Consider the following 21,081-nt stretch of genomic DNA (forward strand, 5'->3'; position numbering starts at 1 on the left):
AAAATTTAGAGGCTTTTGAAAACTGAATTCAGTTTTAAAAGCATGTAAAAATTAATTCTATAAGAAAAATATTCCAATTGATCTTTATGACCCTTTAAAATTTGATTTTTAGTTATATTATTAGAATATTATTGGAATATATATTTTATTACTGCAACATCATTGGGAAAAATGTATTCTTTTTAAAAATCACCCTTTGGAGTTTTCAAAGTTTTAAAGTAAACAATAAAATAAACTGTCTGTATTCAAACACAATTTACATCATAAATAAAACACTCAAAAGTCAGAAGTAACAAAACAAAATTATAAATCACTCCTCCTTCCTTTCTCTGAAACATAAAAATTCATATTATCTCAAAGTACAATATTGTATTTCTTGCTATTTGGCTGCTTATGATCTTAGAGACTTTTTTTTAAAGGCAATGTTTGTCAGAATCTTCCCATTCTCATTAGGAAGTAGTATCACAGACACTCTAAGATACAGTGGTGTTTATTTTTAACAAGAAACATACTCGCAGTCACAGGAAATACAAGAAAATGGCTAACATCAATCTAAGAAAGAAATTAAAGGAGGGTTATTTCTCATGGGAAACTAATTCATCAAAAAAGTAAATTCCTTTTAGAAAAAGCAGTTGCTTTTAATACACTATGCCAAAAGATGACAGCATAATATAGAAATACATAGGCAAGGTTCATATTTTCAACTTGCTAGCTAGTTTTAAGGGAGAAATATAAAATATTCTTAGTTATGTAAACCAAACATGCAAGTGACAGCAGATTTATAAGAAATATTCACTGATGCTTCCAGGCTACTATTATACCAACATCATTCACCAATCTTACCCTCTTTTGAAGTTCAAAGCATGATTCTATTACATTCTCTCTATCATCACAACACTACAGTCTACAAACCTCAACTATGTTTGACAAACATCATTATTTCACTACCTGACTCACATTCTCACTCTCCATCTCATCTCCTGCCATCATACCAAGTTACAACAGCATCCATGCTGATGGCTCTTCTCACAGTTTCTTATTTTCAACTCCAGTGACTCCACTTACTACTGAATCTGAGAAACTCATAGTTGGGGGGACAGGGAAGAACCTCAGGTTATCTAGTTCAGTACATAAAAGGAGATGTTCTAACACATGCACAATAAGTAGTCATTCAGTCTTTCTTTGAAGCTTGTACATGACAAGCCAATCAAGTACTAATTAAGCATTTTCTATTTGCCAGATACTTTACAGAATACAAAGAAAGGACAAAATACAATCCCTGCCCTCAAGGAGCTCACACTAATAGGAGAGGTAATATGTAAATAACTGTACTAAACATACATGATACATGCAACGCAAATTGAAGGCAGAGTGAAGTTACTATCAATTAGGGGATGAAAGGGGGGAGGGACCTTATGCAGAAATTGGAAACTAGGGATGCCAAGAGACATAAGTGAAAAGGGATGTTTAGACATTAAACACAGACAGTGTAAAGACAGGAGATGGGACTTCTTGTCCTTTGAAGTAAAGTGTAAGAAGACTTGAAAGATAGGAAAGGGCCAGATTATGAAAGGTTTTAAGTGTTAAAGCGGGGATTTAGATTTTATCCTGTGAGTAAGTTTACAGAGTAAGTTAACATGTCTATCATAAAAATCACATTGGCAGCAGAGTATTAGATGGGGGATGGGGGGAAGACCTGAGCAAAGGTGACACACCAAAAGGCTACTGGCACTGCCCAGCTGTGAGAGAGGCAATAAGAGTTTACTTGGGGGGTGGCTTTGTGTATAGAAAAAGGGATGTATATGAGAGATGCTGAGAAGGCGACAAAGACTCAACAACAGATCATAAATGAGGAATGAGGGGAGGGAAGTTAAGGAGGACAGATCCTTTGTGAGCCTGTGTGATGGGGATGATGGTAGCGGCATTAATGGGAAAGTTAAGAAAAGGAGAGGGCTGAAAAGGCAGGAGGAAGAAGAAAATGAAAATATTTTAGATAGGTCGATTTTTATATGCCTAGAGACTATCCAATTTGAGACATCTAAAAGATATAATATGAGCTGGAGTTCAAGAGAGATTTTAGGGTTAGATACAGAAATCTGAAAATCATCTACACAGTGAGGAAATTGAACCAACAAGGACTGATAAAATCACCAACTGAAATAATACAGAGGGTATGGAGATTCAAAGACTAAGGGGAACATCTATAATTAATAGGCACAAGTTGAACAGTAGAGAAGTCGGAGAAGAAGTGATCTTTGGAGAACCAGGAGAAAATAGTTCTGTCAAAGTATTAGGAACAAGAGAAGAAAGTATTAGGAACAAGAAGGTGATCAACAATAGCAAAGGACCTTAATTTACATAATTCTAGCAAAAATGAATAAATAAGAAAGAAGTTAGAACCTAAATAGAAATTTAGAAAAAATAAATATAATAAAGAACTGGTGATTATTAAATGGAAATAGAAAGAAGTATAAATATTCTCAGTTATACAAGACATCTTTACAAAAATTTCTTTTGTCTCAGGACATAAAATTCTCACAAATAAAGAAAAGCAGAAATATTATACACATCTTTTATAGACCATAATGCAAAAACAATTGTATTTAATAAAGAACCATTGGGGAATTTTTTTTTTTTAAATCAGCCAGGAGACTAAATGAGTTTATGTTAAAGAATTGGTGGATCAAACGAATTTATATGACAGATAATTTCCTTATATATAATTGAATGTAATGGGAAACTGAGGACTTCCCAAGAATAGTTATTTGATAATTCTGAAGGAAACCCCAAAACCTAAACTTCATCAATTCCAGACCTAATTTCAGGGGTCTGTTTATCATTAAGGCTCTGGGAAGGAGAACAAATGACCTGCACCTCTAGTAGAAATATCTGATCTCCTGGACCTTTACTTAACTTCTTAGAAAATGCTAACTAATTAATGAACTGGAGACATTCTAAGGGATCTGTAAACTGGATAATCTATATTTGCTGAAGAAGCCTGAGGTAAACCAAGTCGCCTTGGTTATCCTAGTTTAATGGATTACTTACAAATCTCTTTCTGAGGGGATTATATGATTTCTTATAAAATCATTAACTAAGGTGGATTAAATTTATAACTTGGATTCAGTTTACCTGGGGAATTTGGGAGATAGGATACTCATATTAGATAAAGTAAAACAATTGTAAAATTTGTGAAACTGACCATCATAAAATTCAAGTCAAAATTTAACAAGTCCATGTTACTTCCAGGCATTAATAAAGAATCAACTGGATAAGGGGAAGGGGGTTGTCATGATTTCTTATGGCTTGTGACTATATGATCTCCCCTGACTTCTGAAGAGGGAAACCTCCTTTTTAACTGGAGAACCCCAGTAAAAAAGGATGTCCAGTTCTCATAAAATGCCTGAATAAAGCTTCTATTCTTCACTTTGAGAGATCTCTGAGAAGTCATTTTGAGTTAGAATTTGCCATACCAGACATAATGACAACAATGAGACAACATTCAAAAATTTTGAGGAAGCAAGTAAAATAGAAGTTAAGGAAAATATATCACAAAACATTTTTATTAACAAAAAAAGAAAAAGATGAGATCAATGCATTTTTAAAAAGAAGAAAAACTAGAAACCAACAATTTAAAAATCACAAATAAACTCTAAAATTGAAATCTTAAATAATTAAAGAAATTAACAAAAAAACCCTGCTTAATCTTATACTGAATTAAATGTTAGTGCTTTAATAAAAAACACAATAAAATGGAGAAACCATTAACTAATTTGATTAAAAAGAAGAAAGCCAAATCACTAGTAAATAAAAAAGAAAATTTACAAAAAAAGAATATGAAATAAAGAATGTTATTATGAACCATTTTCCCCAATTATATATCAAAAAGATAGCAATTTAAATAAAAGAAATATTTATTAAAACATAAAATACTCAAATTAACAAAACAAGAAATAATATTTAACACCCCAATACTGAGAAAGAAGTTGAATAAACCATAAATGAACTTCCAAATAAAAAACTCCAGAACCAGATAGATTTCATAAGTGAATTTTGTTAATTATTTAAATAATTATTAATTCCATTACTTCAATTTTTACAAAAAACAAAAAATAAAACAAAAAAGAGATACAATAAAATTCCTTCTGTAACACTGCTAAAATCCTGATACATAAACCAGCAGTACCAGATCTCAAATTATACTACAAAGTAATAATATTTTAGTACTGATTAAAAACAAAAAACAAACAAACAAAAAAAAAAAAAAAACCAGAAAAACCAACAATGGAACAGATTAGGTATACAACATATATTAGTTATAATGCTAATACCCTAGTATTTGATAAATATAAAGACTCAAGACTTCAACTTATTGATGTAAGGAAGGTAGGAATAAGAAATAAACACTTATATAGCATGTACTATGTGCTAGGCACTGTGCTAAACACTTAAAAATATTATCTCATTTGATCTTCATAAAATTCTTTCAAAGTGGATATTGTTATCCCCATTTTATAGTTGAGGAAAGTGGGGCAAATAGGGATTAAGTGATTTGCCCAGGGTCCCAGCACCAGTAAGTGTCTGAGGACAATTTTGCACTTTTCTTGATTCCAGGACCAGGACTGTACCTAATGAGAGTTAGGGAAGGGAGAACCCCCTTTTGGGTTGGTGCAAAGATAGTCACATGACGGTGCAGAGTCCCCTGTAAGTGAATTTACAGGCCCGAAACCTAGATTGATTAAAAAGGGTTTATTGTAGAGATTTGGAAGTAAGGTTTAGTTAGTAAAGTTGAGGGTAGAGATAAAAGGGCACAGGATTAGGTCCAATGGGCAGAAACCCTTGGCATGACTCACACAAGGATGCCATGCTTAGGACTTCTGCAGATGTGGACTCCAAAGTAGCCCCTTTTATAATGATCTTGAAGGTGGGTGAAGTCCCAGGCTCCTGGTGGGCTTTCAGCCAGGGTCAGCATTGAACAGAATTCAATGGGTTTAAACTGTGGGGGTTGGGAAAATCCAAGTTAGCTCAGATCCAGTGGGGGATGGGGAAAGCCCACAGACCAGGATTTGTAAATCAAAGGTCAGCCATGGGGGGAGGGGTTTCTTAAAGGGACCTACTGCCCCATCTAGATGCCTCAAGACTCACTCTCTGACAAAATCTGAGACACCTGGATAAATGTATGAAAGAAATTCGATCTATATCGTCATCTCACATTTATACCAAATGAGGATGTGACCTTGTTATAAAAGACCAGATCATAATAAAACCAAAGAAACAGCAAAATTTCTTATCAGAAGATCTAGGAATAAGAGAAAAGTTCATGACTATTAGTAGGAATAAAAAGGATCATGAAAGATTTTAAAAAATTATATAACATTAAAAATGTTTTGCACAAACAAATCTAAAAAGTTAATATTAAAAGGAAATAATCAAGTAGAGGAAAAATTCTTTGTAGAAAATTTCCCTAACAAAGGTCTCCCTTCTAAGATACATAAAGAACTGATTTAAATTTGTAAGAAAAAGAACAATTCCACATTTGTTAAATGGCTTGAGGAGATGGCTATACAATTCTCTAAGAAAGAAATAGCCTAAATCACTAAGAGAAATGCAAATTAAAGCAATTTTGAGTTTCCATCTTATAACCATCAGAATGGTGAAGTTGACAAAAACAGAAAATGATAAATGTTGGAGGGGCTGAGGGAAATCAGGCACATTGTTGCACAGCTGGAAAGCAATCTGGAACCACACACAAAATTACAAAAATAGCATATAACTCTTGGGTATAGGCCTAGTAGTGCATGTTCTATTCCCTTTAGGTATATACCCAAAAGTGAACAGAGAAAAAGGAAAAGATCCTATATGTACAAAAATATTTATAGCAGCTCTTTCTGTGATGGCAAAAAACTGGAAACTAAGATGAGGCCCATCAATTGAAAAAAAGACTGGATAAGTTGTGGCATATAAATATGATTGTGCTATAACAAAGGAGCAAATGATTTCAAGAGACAGAAAATCTAATATTGACTGATGCAGAGTAAAGTAGGCCAGAATGACTTTTACTGTGACATCATTTATGAAATTAACAATTTGATAATCCAGCCTACAATGCTTTAAATCAAGGGACAATATATTCTTAAATAACTATGTCACACATCTATATTCATTTTTGCTTGCTTCTTTGAACATGTCTTCTAATTTAGTTCATGAGTTCTCTACACATAAATATTTCCTTTTTTACTACCCGTGAGACCCTGAGGAATATCACCACAACCTCTACCAAGGATGCCTAAGAAGTGTTATTTTGACCCTATGGTGCATATCCATTACTTCATCCATGGGACCACTATAATATAATGAATAAGCATTTTTTAAAAAAAGCCCATTACATAAGCATTTTCCAAGATTCTTTTATAATACTTTGTGAATTGGCTAATTCATCTATGCCCATGGCTTCAATTATTTAAGTACATGATTTAAAAATCTATATATACTCTATTAACCTGTATCTTTAACTCTAATTCTATATTTCCTTTTTTAAAATTTTATATTTGCTAAAAAAATGCATTATTTCTTCCTCCTCTTGTTCCCCTAATATAACAATTAAAAAAACCCCAAAAAACTCAAAGTAAATACACCTAAAGGACAGCTAGGTGGCGCAGTGGATAGAGCACCAGCCCTGAAGTCAGGAGGACCTGAGTTTAATTTTGACCTCAGACACTTAATACTTCCTGGCTGTGTGACCCTGGGCAAGTCATTTAACCCCAATTGCCTCAGGAAAAATAAATAAATAAATAAATGTGCATAGTTGCGAAACAAATTCCCACATACAAATATGTATGACTCATTCTATATGTCTATCATCTCTGACAAGAAGTTAGTAGTCCTAACAGTCCTGTGGACTCAAGGTTTTATCATTACATTAATGAGAGTTATAAAGTCTCACAAGGAGAAGCTAGGTGTGAGTGCCCAGCCTAAAGCCAAGAAGACTCATCTTTCTGAGTTCAAATTTAGTCTCAGACACTTCCTAGCTGTGTGACCTAGACACTCAACTCTGTCTCGGTTTCCTCATCTGTAAATGAGTTGGAGAAGAAAATTGGAAACTACTCCAAAATCATTGTCAAGAAAACTTCAAAGGGATGATAAAGTGTCAGATATAACTGAAATGACTGAACAACAAAAATTCTCTCAAAGTTGGTTTTCTTTATAATGTTTTTTTAGCTTGAGTAAACTGTTCCACCAGTTCTGCTCATTTCACTCTGCATCAGATTATATAAAGGCTTTCCCACTTTCTTCTGAAACAGTCCATTCCATCATGAGTTTATGAATAATAACATTCCATTAATTCATAGATCATAATTTGTTTAGCCATTCTAGTTTTTTAGTCCCACATTTCCAACAGACCATTTCTCCACTCACACAGCTATTCATACCCTTATCATTTCTCTCCTAGACTATTCCATATAGCCTCCTAAGTCCCATGTAGCAGGAAGACCTTCCTGCCTCAAATCTTTACTCTCTACAACCTATCCTCCACAAAGAAGACAAAATGATTTTCCTAAAGCATGGGGTCTGAATCTTGTCATCCCCTTGCTTAACAAACTCCAGTAGCTCTGTGTTGTCTATAGAATCTAACATAAAAACCCCTCTGTTTATTCTCTTTATTCTGTTTATTCTCTTTAAAACTTGATCCTTTCCTAGTTTTCTAGTCCTCTTAAAAATTATTCTCCTCCTAACTCTGGAATTCAGCCACATTCACTCCTCCCTTCCCACTGGTGAATTCTTTGGTTTCCTGTAGTCTCAGTTCAAGTGCCAAGATTTATATGAAGCTTTTCCTGATTCCATCCCTCTCCTACATCTCTGTTGTTAGTACCTTGCCTCACATAGTGACCTTTTATTCATACTGTATGTTTTGTATATGTGTTTTATACATTTATGTTATCTCTTGCATTTGAATGTAGGTCTCTAGGGACAGGGATTATTTCACTTTTTTTCCTCTATGTTCCTTGACACACAGAAAGTGCTTAATAAATGTTGACCAATTTCCTTCCAAACAAGCTTTTTCTGGCTTTTTGATGATATCACCATCCTCCAGTTACAATATTAAAAGTTCATAGTGTTCTTTCATTCCTTCTTTTACCCCACAAATTCAAACACATCTCAATTGTGTTGATTCTACAACCAAAATATTTCTAGTATTCATCTAATATTCCCTGTCAACATTCTAGTTTAAGTGTAGCCTTCATCATATTATATTAGTCCAGCTTAGATTTATAAGTCTAATAACTAATTTCCTTTCCTCCAAACTCACCCCCACTTCATTCTATCCTAAAAACTGCTGACGCACTTGTTATGCCACAGTTCTCTTTTATTATCCTGACCCAGTCCTGCCTCAGTTTCCCTAATTGTTCTGCTCAACCACCCCTCCCTCCTAATCATGATGATCCAGATAAGGAGAAAGACCTTCTATCTTAGACATCATCAGAATGTTGGGTGCCTCTACCCATTCTGTAATCCCATTTATCAGATGGCCCCATGCCTCCCCTGACCCTGCCAGAACCAGATTATCAGAGTCCCATTCCCATTCTCAATACCTGACTCCGCTCTCACTCTACCCCCTGAGTCTGAGCCATGTGTATATATGTCAATGAGAACTCACATTGTTTGCTGGATTCTTGGAGACAATAGTCTCATTCAGCCCTGGGACCAAACCATGGATCCATTTGGTCCCAGGAAATCCTTCCCTTTTAAATAAATTATTATACCCTCTAGTCTCTATCCTGCCTCAGTTTCTCCGCCATTACACACTAATCTTCTTAAATCATGCTTCCATTAAGTCTTTGCCTTACTATAAAACCTTCAATTGCTCCCTACAGAACTCTCCCACTCTGAATAAAGTCAAAATTCTTATTTGTCATTTAAAGCCTTCAATAATCGGGCTTCAAACGTTAACTTTCCAGTTTTATTTATCACTGCTCTCCTTCATGAATTTGATCCTCTATCCAAATTAAATTAATCACCATTCCTGAATTCCTTTTTGTGCTTCCTTTCATGCTTGTTCCCTGAACCTAAAATGACCTATATCACCATTTCTACCCTTGAAATCCCAGTATAAGCCTGTCCCCTGGTGACCTTTTTGATCTACCCTCACCTGAGCCATAAGTAATCATTTTCTCCAATTTTCATACCAGTTTTTAGGCATGTGACACATTGTTATGATTACCAAGATACATAATAGATATTAAGATATATGAGATATAAATATATTGAGATAAATAATATTAGCTTGTAGAGAAAGATACCTATAGAGAGCAACATAAGTATAAATGACATATATATGTCGTATACATATATATATACATATACATACATATATACATATATTTGTGTGTGAGTGTGAAAGAGAAAGAGACTGTGACATCAATGACTGTGATGTCATTGGCATACAGAACTTTCAAGAAAAAAAAACTCCTACTACTGCAAGTGGACATTTTTTCTAGGACTTCCAGTTCCAAGGAATACCTTCTTTCCTCCACACCAAACTGTCTCTCATAAAATATCTTGGATTAGAATTATTTGTGTAGACTTTGTAATGCCTAATAGACTCGTTGAGGGTGGACTTCATGTCATTCATCACAGCACCCTCCACAGAGCACAGTATACAGTAGGTATTCACATATTTGTTGAATTAAACTAATCACCTTGAATTTAATAGTTCTGCCTTTTCAGTACACTGTTACTAGTGGTATCACTAACATTTTTTTTCCAAAGTAAAACATTCCCATATTATTCATTTTGTACAAGACTCAAATAAAAAAAATGAAAGAAAGGAAAAATAGCATGCTTCAGTCTATATTCAATCAAAATCACTTCTTTCTCTGGAGGCAGATACTATGTTTCATCATTAGTCCCTTGGAATGGTCTGGATCCTTACATTGCTGAGAATAGCTAAGTCATTCACAATTCTTCACCAAACAATATTGCTGTTGTTACATATGATGTTCTGATTCTAACCCTTTCACTATGCATCAATTCATTTAAGTTTTTTCCAGGTTTTTCTGAAATCATTCCTGCTTGTCATTTCTTATAAAATACTAATATTCCATTACAATCATAAATCACTATTTAGCCATTCTCCAATTGATGGGCATCCCTATAATTTCCAATTTCTAGCCACCACAAAAAGACCTGCTATAAATATTTTTGTACAAATAGATCCTTTTCCCTTTTTTTAGACAATTTTGGGATATAGACTTAGCAATGCTATTACTGGATCAAAGCATACACATAGTTTTATAGCCAACCTTTTGGGCATAGTTCCAAATTACTCTCCAGAATTGTTGGATAAGTTCACAACTCCACCAACCCATACATTAGTATCTGTTTTCTCACATCACCTCTAATATTCAATATTTTTGCCTTTTTTATCATATTAGCCATTCTGATAAGTATTAGTAATTTTTAAAGCATTTATCTGAGTATTTATTAGCAACACAGGAGAATAACACACTCTCTCTCTCTCCCTCTCTCTCTTTCTCTTTTTTTCTCCCTTCCCTCCCCAAAAGTCTTAGTGTACTTTTAAGCTTTTCCACCTAAGTTTCACTTCATTCATTGGGACACTATAGATAACTATCTGTTGATATTAATATAGATATTGATATGTATGTATAGGCTTTGTTTAGATACTTTTGATAGGAAGAAGAAACAGTAGAAGTGGGACTGTAACCATTTTTTTTTTAATGAAATCAGAGTTATACTTTCTTGAGGAAATGAATCAGTAAGCAGTTTAAGCAGGATAAAAAAAAAGATGAAATTTGAGCAAAGAAAAAGACAAACAGTAATATAATCTTTTCCTTCAACAGTATTAAATGAAAAATAAGAGTCAAAACTTCTCCAAAAACAATTAATATAAGTTCACTTTACCAGATGGAAATTTTGAACAATCTCCTTTAAAGCAGTTTTTAAAATAGAGGAACACAATTAAATATAACTTATAACCTTTACTTTCATGGTAATATTATAGCACTTTTATTACATTTAAATGGCCTTTAAAAAAATGAAACAAAATGTACTTCTGACCTTTTTAAAAGGTCAAATAACAAGGATTCACTATTTCATTAAAGCACTAAAAGGTATTATGTAGTACCTTAACCTAACTTTTTAAGACATACTACATATACAGATAAGAACAATCAGGAATTAGAGAGTTTGTTAAAAATTAGTAAAACTATGATACTACAACAGTTCGTTCCAATACTTGAAAGAAAGAAGATCCCAAATATTTTAAAGTAAGAAACAACTCTGCAACTAATTTCCAACCCAAGAAAATTCTCAAAAGCTGGTCTTCTATGCTTCAAGGGTTTACAAATTTATTCCCATAATTCTGTTAGTAAGAAATCACTCTTTTTGCTCAATGAGTAGACTTTGTTCTGCCTACCTAATTCACTTAGCAACATCAGTTATTTACATCAATAGCCCCTGTAACACTCTGGTCTCTCCCTTCCTTATCTCCTTTACCTCTATTTCTGATATCCACCTACTTGGTGTGGGTATGCTCTAGATTTCACTATCACTCAAAAACATTCAGTTGCAGTTCTGGGAACCATAATTTAGAAAAGCATTAATAAATTTAAGAATAGCCAAAAAAAAAAAAAAAAAAAAAAAAAGGCAACCCAAAAGTAAAAGGCTTTGAATCCAAGTATGAAACTCAAAGAGAAAGCTCAGAAGAACATGAAGCCATCTGCAAGCAGTTGAATGCCTATCAAGTGAAAGGTCAATTAGACTTGTTTTTCTTGTCCCCATGAAGGCAGACATAACAGGAATGAGTAAAAGTTACAGAGACTCAAAAAGAATTTTGATATAAATCTTCTAACAATAAAAAGCCAAAAGTGAAATGGAATGCCTCAAAAAGTGGTGAGTATTCTCTTCTTCCTCCACAAAATGATGGATGTGTAGGATATATGATATGAATTCATTTTTAGTCATTAATTAGATTAGATAACCACTGAGGTTTTTTCTAATTGAAAAATTTATGATTCTCTGATATTAAATTTCAAAATTTCCCTTCTGGACTATGACTTCCCACCAATCCACTACCTCCATGTTATCACTACCCCTAAATTTGTTTTTTTTTTTTTTTTTTTTTTTTTTGCTACATAAGAGTAATTGTTAATGCATAGGTACAGACCAGAATTATGATTCTAGTCAAAATCCCAAGAAAACATCATTAGAATGAATATACTTAGGTTTTAAGGAGGTGAGGGATTGTAGATATAAAGAATATCCTATATGGAAGAGACCTCTGAGGTTATCCACTTAAACCAATTCCTGCACAGGAATTTCTTTTCTACATCATCTGTAACAAGTTGTTTATAATCAAACATAATGGACAGTGTTAACTTAATTGCTCCTGACATCCTTTACTGTCCAAAGTCTCCATACAAAACTAAAATAACATGGTAGGCATTACCACATTTCCACAAATTCTACATGTTTTCATAAAAATGAGTCAAGATAAGTCTGAAGAGATAATTTCTTCTTAAATTTGCAGATTTGTATGTAGAAAAATTAGTGATAGGAGGAATAAGAATATTATTGGACTATTTTTTCACCACACAAAACCACAAATACAAACATTCAGAGAAGCCTGAGAAGACCCACTAGCAAAACAACATACACAATGACAACAACAAAATCAGAAAGAACAATAAAATGATATTCAATGTGATATCATTTAGGACAAGCAAGTTGGTCCTTCCCAGAGCACAGATGAGAAAATGCCTCTTTCTTCCTTTTCTGCAGAAGTGGGGAATGCTGTCAGACACAGATGCTGCTTTTTTTTCTCCCTTTCATTTTTTTTAATCTTTGTCAAATAAACAAGTATTTATTAAACACCTACTTATTATGTCAAGCACTCTGCTAAGAGCTAAAGAAAACTGTTCAGGAAAGAATCCATCAATAAGAATGAGGATTTTTTTTTTATTTTAAAAGGAAAACAGGTAATAGGATTCAAGATCCTAGATTTGGAAGGGAACTTAGAGATCATATCATTTAACCCTTTCATTTTATAGAAGAGGAAGCTAAAGAGTTAAGAAGTTAAATATACTCTTCAAAAGTATCTTCAGTCCACATGGATTAAGAAGTGTGGGGATACTAATAAATACTTTTTTTAAACCTTTGCTATTGATAACATTAAAATAAAATTGATATTGTATAGCAGTGATCCTCAAACTTTTTAAACAGGGGGCCAGTTCACTGTCCTTCAGACTGTTGGAGGGCCTGACTATAGTTAAAACAAAACCTCACACTCTGTCTCCGCCTCTCAGCCCATTTGCCATAACCTGGCAGGCCACATAAAAGTCCTCAAGGAGAACCCCTGTAATGTATAGTATATGATGACATGGTTACTGATCCCTGAATGTCAGTCTTTCTACTACCATTGAAATGTACTACAATGCAACATGTAATATATACATACATATATATATATATATATATATATATATATATATATATATATATGTATATTACCACAAAGTCACCACAAAGATCACAGAATATAGAAACTGAAAGTGACCTCAGCGATCATTGAATTTAATATCTTCATTGCTAACATGAGGAAACAGAACTAGAGAAGCCACTAAGTGGCTCTGTCCAAAGTCACCCTGGCAATAGATGGATGACGTAGTGCTTTCACACGTGGTCTTCCTTGAGGGCATCCTCCTCTTAGCTCCCTCGGTCCAACACCTTATTCTTCCACACTACAATCTGGGGCCTTTTCCGACACAAGGCCTTGCTGATTCCATACTCTGAAATTACTTTGTAAATTCTATTTTCCTACTTATGGACATACTATATCCTCCTCTGTAGCTGAGAGAAGGGACTGGTTCTTTTGTGTTTGTTTTTTATACAGTACATGAATAGAACTCAGGACTTTCTTACTCCTAGACTAGTATTTTGCCTCACAGAACTTGGTTCACACGGTTGTTGTAAGGGTCATTTGAAATATTTGTCAATGGCTTAGCTCACTGTCTGGCACATAGTAAGGCCTAATAAAGGTGTGTTCCCTTCCCTGGATGTTTAATAAGCTTCTAGATTGGTCATTCATTCATTAATTCATTTCCGTGTATTTCTCGTTGTTACCCCAGTGCTCAGTGCCTGGCATATAGCCGGTGTTTAACAAATGCCCGTTCCCTTTCCTAAACGAGAGAGCATTTTATTTATTTGTGTGTTGTTTTTTTTTTTTTTTTTTTTTTTTTTTCCGTAAACACAGTGCTTGGCACTTTTTAATTAATGCTGATTGTTTCCGTTTAATGGAAAAAAAACCTGAGGCACAGACAGGTTAAGCGACTGGTCTGGGATGAGAGGCTCTCCAAATGCTCACTTACAAGCAGTTTCTTTTCCTGCTCGAAAACCATCCGAAGCCGAGCTAGAGGTAAAATCTAAAGGGAAAAAGGGCGGGAGGAGGCGTGGAGGAGAGGCAGCCCCGCCCCTTTGGAACTTTCCGCTGGCTCTGACGTCACCGCACCGGCCCCGCATCCCGCGCGCGCCTGACTAGGCTCCCTCCTAGCAGTGGCGGGGCACTTACCACCCGCTGCGGGCCGTTCGCAAAAGTAAACTCAACCGGAACAAACTCGGGAAGCCCTTCCTTCCCTGCTCACTGCACTTCTCCACCCCTGAGCCTCTCCACCTGCCCCGGGGACCAGTTCCCAAGGAGGGGTTACCTGAGCTGAAATAAATCCCTCGTAAATGGTTTTCTCCAGGTTCTGGGGAAGGAGAAGCGGGCATTGCCGCAGCAAAGCCGCCTCGGCTGCTGCCATGCCAGCCTAGCCCGGTTCCAGCTTTCCAGGATCCGGCGGGACGTTTGAATACGCTTTCCGCGCTTCCGCCTCCCGCGCATGCGCAGTGACTAACGGGCGAAGTTTCTGCGCTTTTGCCGCGATCACGCAGCAACTCTCATTATGTAGCATCCAGGGGCTGGGTCCGTGGGGCTTGGAGATTAGAGCTCTCCAGCCTCCTAGCCGCGCGCTACTACCGTCAGTCATAATGGGCAATTTGGCGCTGAGGAGAAAGTTTGAGGGGGCGGGGGCTGGGGGGGGGGGGATGGTATAGAGGATGATTCCATCACTCTCGAAGGTTCAGGAATCCCATAACTAACTCCCAGATCTGTGGCGCAATTCTCACTCATAACCGCGCGGTAGAGCAGTAATTGAGAAATTCAAATAGAAATCTTTCACATAGTGACTCAGAAAACCATATACTAACCTTAGCTAGGTTCTTTTGTATTTTTACCTCTTTTTTTGGTTAAATATTTTCCAAATACAATTTATTCTATTTCAGCCCCGCTGTAGAATAGTCACAGATGGAATATATCTGGAACCCTGTCCTGGTCAGGAATACTTAAGATCCCAACACAAACGCTTAATATTTATGTGGTCAAATCACTTAACTTCTCCATTTTCTCATCTGTAAAATGAAGAAATTGGACTCAGTGCACTTTAATTTCTCTTCCATACCTGATAGATATGGCTAGTAAAAAAAAAAAAAAAAAAAAAAAAAAAAAAAAAAAAAAAGAGCTTTGGCCCAAAAATTGGAAAAACTGGGTTCCAAACCCTCCACTTGTCAATTAGTACCTTCATGACGTCAGAGAAGTCAGTTAACTCCCTTTCTGTCATTTATTAATAAATTAATTAAATAATATAAATAAATAAAATAATTAAATAAGTTAAATAATTTAATAAATAAAATAAAGATTAAATAAAAATAGATTAATTAAATTATTTAATAGGTAATCATGCGACTTTAATTTTTTGTTATTAATATTTCTACTATGTTTATAGTTTTCCAAATATTGACACAATCTTGATTCCTGTTGTAAATCCAATCTGGTTATAGCATAATATTTTTATTTTGTTGTAATATGCTCTTTGCTAATATTACATTTAATAGTTTTCTAACAAATGAAACAACATATGTAAAGTTTCACATAATCCTTAATGTGCAATATAATTGCTATCATCATTGTCATCGTTATTAGGTGATTTTCTTTACCTGCTTCAACTCTATATTTGTATCTTTTTCTATTTCATCTCTCATTATTGTATTGTTGAAGGAAGTTGAGAGGACCTCTGTTTTAAAGTAGTTTATATAATACTGAAATTGATTCTTCCTTGAATGTTTGATAACATTCACTCATAAATCCATCTGATCTTTACTTTAGGAATTCATTTGTGGCTTATTTTTCTGATAATGGGTTATTTAAATTTTCCATTTTTTTCTGTCATTTTGGTTATTTTGTATTTTTTTAAATATAAGATACTCCTCTTTCACAACAGTTAGGTTGCCTAAATTGCCTAAAAAGTTGTACCAAAAAAAATTGTGAAAAGAACATTAATAAAACTCAACCAATAAAAAAAAAAAATACGGATAAAATGTTGAAATACAGATTATTCCAAAAACTAGAAAGAGAACTGTTTGTCATATGAATATAATGAAAGGATTTTTTGAAGACAGGTTTTAAGACAGATGCCAGTGTATGAGATAACAATGAATGCAGGGTATTTAGGTCAGGATTCCTCAAACTACAGCCTTCTGGGTTATGGCAAAATCAGACTGGAAGTGACCCTTGACCTAAATTTGAGTTAGCAGTGCACACTTCCGGCACTGGGCTGAGGTTCATAGTTTTTGTTTTTACTATAGTTCGGCCTCCAACTATCTGAGGGACAGTGAACTGGCCCCCTATTTAACAGTTTGAGGACCACTGATTTAGGTCCATCAGCTTTTTTTTGCATGTGACTGTTTAAATGCAATTGTATCTTTAAAAATAGTAATAATAACAATAATATGAATAACATTTATTCAGCACTATGTGCCAGGCAATATGGTATTTCACAATGATTATCTCATTTGGTCCTCACAACAACTCTGAGAAATAGGTACTATTGTTACCCCATTTTACAGATGAGGAAACAGAGGTAAATAGAAGTTAAGTGACTTGTCCAGGATCACCCAGTTAGTGTCTGAAACCTGATTTGAACTTAGATTGTCCTGACTTCAGCACTGATTTTATATCCACTGTCACGTAGATGGCTAGTAAATCAATTGATTTTTGGTCACTACAGAAAGATTTTACAAAAACTTCTGGGGACATCCCTGACCCCCCAAAAAATTGAATCATTGAATTTCATATCATAAGTTAAAAGAAAAATAATTATAAGGCACTGATTCAAGGTTAGAATATATAGAGGATATAGGAAAAAGAAGCTAGGGAAGGACATAGGCAGAAATAAAAGAGATTTAATGACCACAGGAGAAGTCAGGGTTAGAAATTGCAGGTGAAAACTAAAGATTTTGCTACATGACTCTTCAGCTGTTTTGCTGGGCACCTGCTATGTATAACTGGGTCAATTGAAGGAGAACTGAATCTTGCTTTTATGTACCAAGAGGAAAGCACTATTGCTCTCCAGTGCCATCTATAGCCAGAGAGAGGAAACCTTTTCAAGGTGCTAATTGCCCTCTATGGTTTGAGGGGGAAGGAAAGGAAAAAGAAACTTGTTTTTTAGTTGTTGCTTTTTTTCCTTTTTTAACTTGTTTTGTTATAAATGTTGATTATTGGAGAAAAGGTTTTGTTATAGAAGAAGTTGATTGAAGAATGAAAAATCCTTTTGAGTGAGGAACTTGTTGGATTTGTCTTCATAGCCTTCATGACATTAGTCAAACTAAGGAGTTTTGTAGCTGTCTGGTTTATGGAGATTGAGTCAATAATATATCTGTTAAAAGACAAGCAAACTTAAAACAATTACTAGTGAATAAAAAGCAATAGGGACACATAACATTTACTCAATAAGACCAAAACAAGAATAATCAAAACATCACAATGGGCAGATTATAGTATAGTTAGTATAGTATAATATAGTTAACTCTAGAAGAGTTTCAAATACAGCATCATGGCCTACCCCAATCTGAGAACCTCAGGTCTATAAACCACCCTTGAAAGGTAAGAAGGGCAATCTGGAATTATGCCCCCAAAATTATGCACCCTTTGATCCAGCAGTGCTCCTACTGGGCTTATATCCCAAAGAAATACTGAGGAGGGGAAAGGGATCTGTGTGTGCCAAAATGTTTGTAGCAGCTCTTTTCGTAGTGGCTAGAAACTGGAAGATGAATGGATGCCCATCAATTGGAGAATGGTTGGGTAAATTATGGTATATGAAGGTTATGGAATATTATGTTCTGTAAGAAATGACCAGCAGGATGAATTCAGAAAGGCCTGGAGAGACTTATATGAACTGATGCTGAGTGAAATGAGCAGAACCAGAAAATCGTTGTATACTTCAACAACAATACTGTATGAGGACGTATTCTGATGGAAGTGGATATCTTGGACAAAGAGAAGATCTAATTCAGTTCCAATTGATCAGTGATGGACAGAATCAGCTACACCCAGAGAAGGAAATGAGTGTAAACTGTTTGCACTTTTGTTTTTCTTCCCAGGTTATTTTTACTTTCTGAATCCAATTCTTCCTGTGCAACAAGAAATTCAGTTCTGCACACATATATTGTATCTAGGATATACTATAACACATTTAACATGTATGAGACTGTCTGCCATCCAGGGGAGGGGGTGGAGGGAAGGAGGGAAAATTCGGAATAGATATGAGTGCAAGGGATAATGTTGTAAAAAATTACCTATGCATATGTACTGTCAAAAAACAACCACCTTATAATTATAAAATTAATTTAAAAAATAAATAAAATTTAAAAAAAAGAAAGATAAGAAGGGAGGGGTTGCTTTCCTTACCTAGGCCAGCCTACATGTTTATATATTCTTCAAGTTCATTTGTTATCAAGTTTATTGAAATTTAGTTTGACAGTTTAAAAAATAATTTAATTTTTAATTATTTATTCTAAATTTTGATCTTTCATTTTTGATAGGTAACTTGTTTCTTCTCTCCTTTAAAAGTTAAATTAATCAGTTCATTTAAAAAAAAAATTAATGTTTTTTTTCAGTCTTGTTCATTTGTTCTTTGATTTTAACAATTTTTCTATTTTTGTTTAGTTGGGGTTATTTGACTTGTTTTCTGTTTTCTCCCCCTCATTGCATGCTCATTTAATGTATCTGTTCTTTCCCTCATTTATTGAACTATAAGTAGTACTTGAAAGACCTCTATTACATTGTAACTCTTTTTTTCTTAGTAAAATTCTTAGTAGAATTACTTCTATCTCTTTAGATCTCTAAAGTCCCACTTTCCACAAGAAGCCTTTCCTTAATGCTTTCTCTTTCAAATGAACTCCAGTTTATCTTGTTTGTACATGGTTGTACATAATTGTCTCCTCCATTCTTCCTTGGGAACAAGTACTGTTTTGCTTCACTTTGCTTTTTATATTCAAAATTTAGCACAGTGCTTGGCTAAGTTCAAGAAATGCTTATTAATTTAATTTGACTAAAAACTATCCAAGCTATGTCCCAATTTTTATGTTATTTAATTTTTGTTATTTTATTTGAAATTATCTATTATTACGTATTCTGATTCAAGTGCTGACCAGCTTCAGTGACCTTTTTTTTTAGATTATCACAGGAGTGTATGTAGAGAGCAAGGCTTTTCTGACTTCTGTTGATCCCATCTTAAATAGACTATCTATTCTTTTCTAATTTTGATTTTTGATTTTTGATTTTTTTTTTTTTTTTTTTTTTTTTTGCTGAGGCAATTGGGGTTAAGTGACTTGCTCAGGATCACACAGCCAGGAAGTACTAAGTGTCTGAGACCACATTTGACCTCCAATCCTCTTGACTTTAGAGCTGGTGCTCTGTCCACTGCAACAATTAGCTGTCCCTCTAATTTTGAATAAATAGAATTCAGTAAAATCTTTGGAAAATTGACCTTAAAAATTAAAAAGAGGATCTTTAAAATTCTGTCCATCTTATCATTCTGCGACAGCTAAGTGACTCTGGATAGTGTTGGGCTTAGAGTTATGAAGACCCAAGTTCAAATCCAGACTTAGACATTTATTGACTGTGTGACTTTGGGCAAATCACTTCATCTCTATTTGCCTCAGATATACCTCCCACAGATATTGTGAGGATCAAATGAGATACTATTTGTAAAGTGCTTAGCAGGGTGCCTGGTACATAGTAAGCAATGTATAAATTTTATTATCATCATCATCACCATCATTATCCCTCTCTGCATTGCCAAGAATAATAGTTTAGTAGGAAGTATGGAAAGAGGAAGGCAGGAGATATTTTATCTAGCTTCTAGATATAAGTATTCTAGCTAATAAAAATATGAGGAAATTTCGTAAAGCAGAGCCCCAGAGTGATTAAAAAAAAAAAGTTGGTGATATTTGTTTGTTTTCTTTTAATCTTTTATGGCCTATACTACCCGCCTTAGAAGAAACCATTTTTTAATATGTATTTGATGTGTATTATTTTTTAAAATAAAAATAAAACTAATTTATACTACCTGGAAAAATCAAAACCATTTATATAGTGTGTTAAGTTGCATAAAGCAGCTTTCTTATAAAATTATCTTATAAAACTCTGCTAAATACAGTATTTCTTGCCCAACTTTATACATGATAAAATCAAGACTTAGTTGAGAGAATTCTAGAAGTCATATACAGTAAATGAATTTTTACCATTACTCAGTGCATTGAAAATAACTTTTACCACTCATTTGGTACCTGCTTTATATTGACTTTTATGTTGTTTTTTTCCCCATTTGTGAGTCTTTTCCCTGTTCACTAGATTAGTTCCTTGAAAGAAGGGAACTGTTTTATATTTCTTTTGTCCCCATGCTGTTTAGTATAAGGGCCTGTATAGTCAATAAATAATTGTTGAATGAATGAATGCAATTTATCAATGTCATATTGTTAAAAGATTTACTTTAGGCTGCCATTATCATAAATAAAAATAGAACAGCCCAAAGAAAATATAAAATTATTCTCCCAATATTCTAGAAAATTTTACCCAAATTTTTGTTCATAATAGAACAGTCATAAAGAATTTGAAGAAAATTCAGAAGACAGCCATCATAGTGCTAAAGAGTTGAAAAAAAGTAGGTTCTGTGACATGATGATGGAGTT

The 21,081-nt window shown here is 34.3% G+C and overlaps 1 protein-coding gene across 1 annotated transcript in view; it reads right to left on the minus strand.

Annotated features, from left to right (window-relative positions):
• Positions 1-14,895, minus strand: part of FANCL (FA complementation group L) — a 79,421-nt gene extending 64,526 nt beyond the window's left edge. The window contains exon 1 of the mRNA XM_074286980.1: positions 14,721-14,895. Coding sequence (XP_074143081.1) covers positions 14,721-14,816 — 96 coding nt within the window. The 5' untranslated portion in view covers positions 14,817-14,895. The remainder of the gene's footprint in view (positions 1-14,720) is intronic.
• Between the last annotated feature and the right edge of the window lie 6,186 nt (positions 14,896-21,081).

This window comes from Sminthopsis crassicaudata, chromosome 2 (assembly GCF_048593235.1).
Source record: "Sminthopsis crassicaudata isolate SCR6 chromosome 2, ASM4859323v1, whole genome shotgun sequence".
NCBI classification, from domain to species: Eukaryota; Metazoa; Chordata; class Mammalia; order Dasyuromorphia; family Dasyuridae; genus Sminthopsis; species Sminthopsis crassicaudata.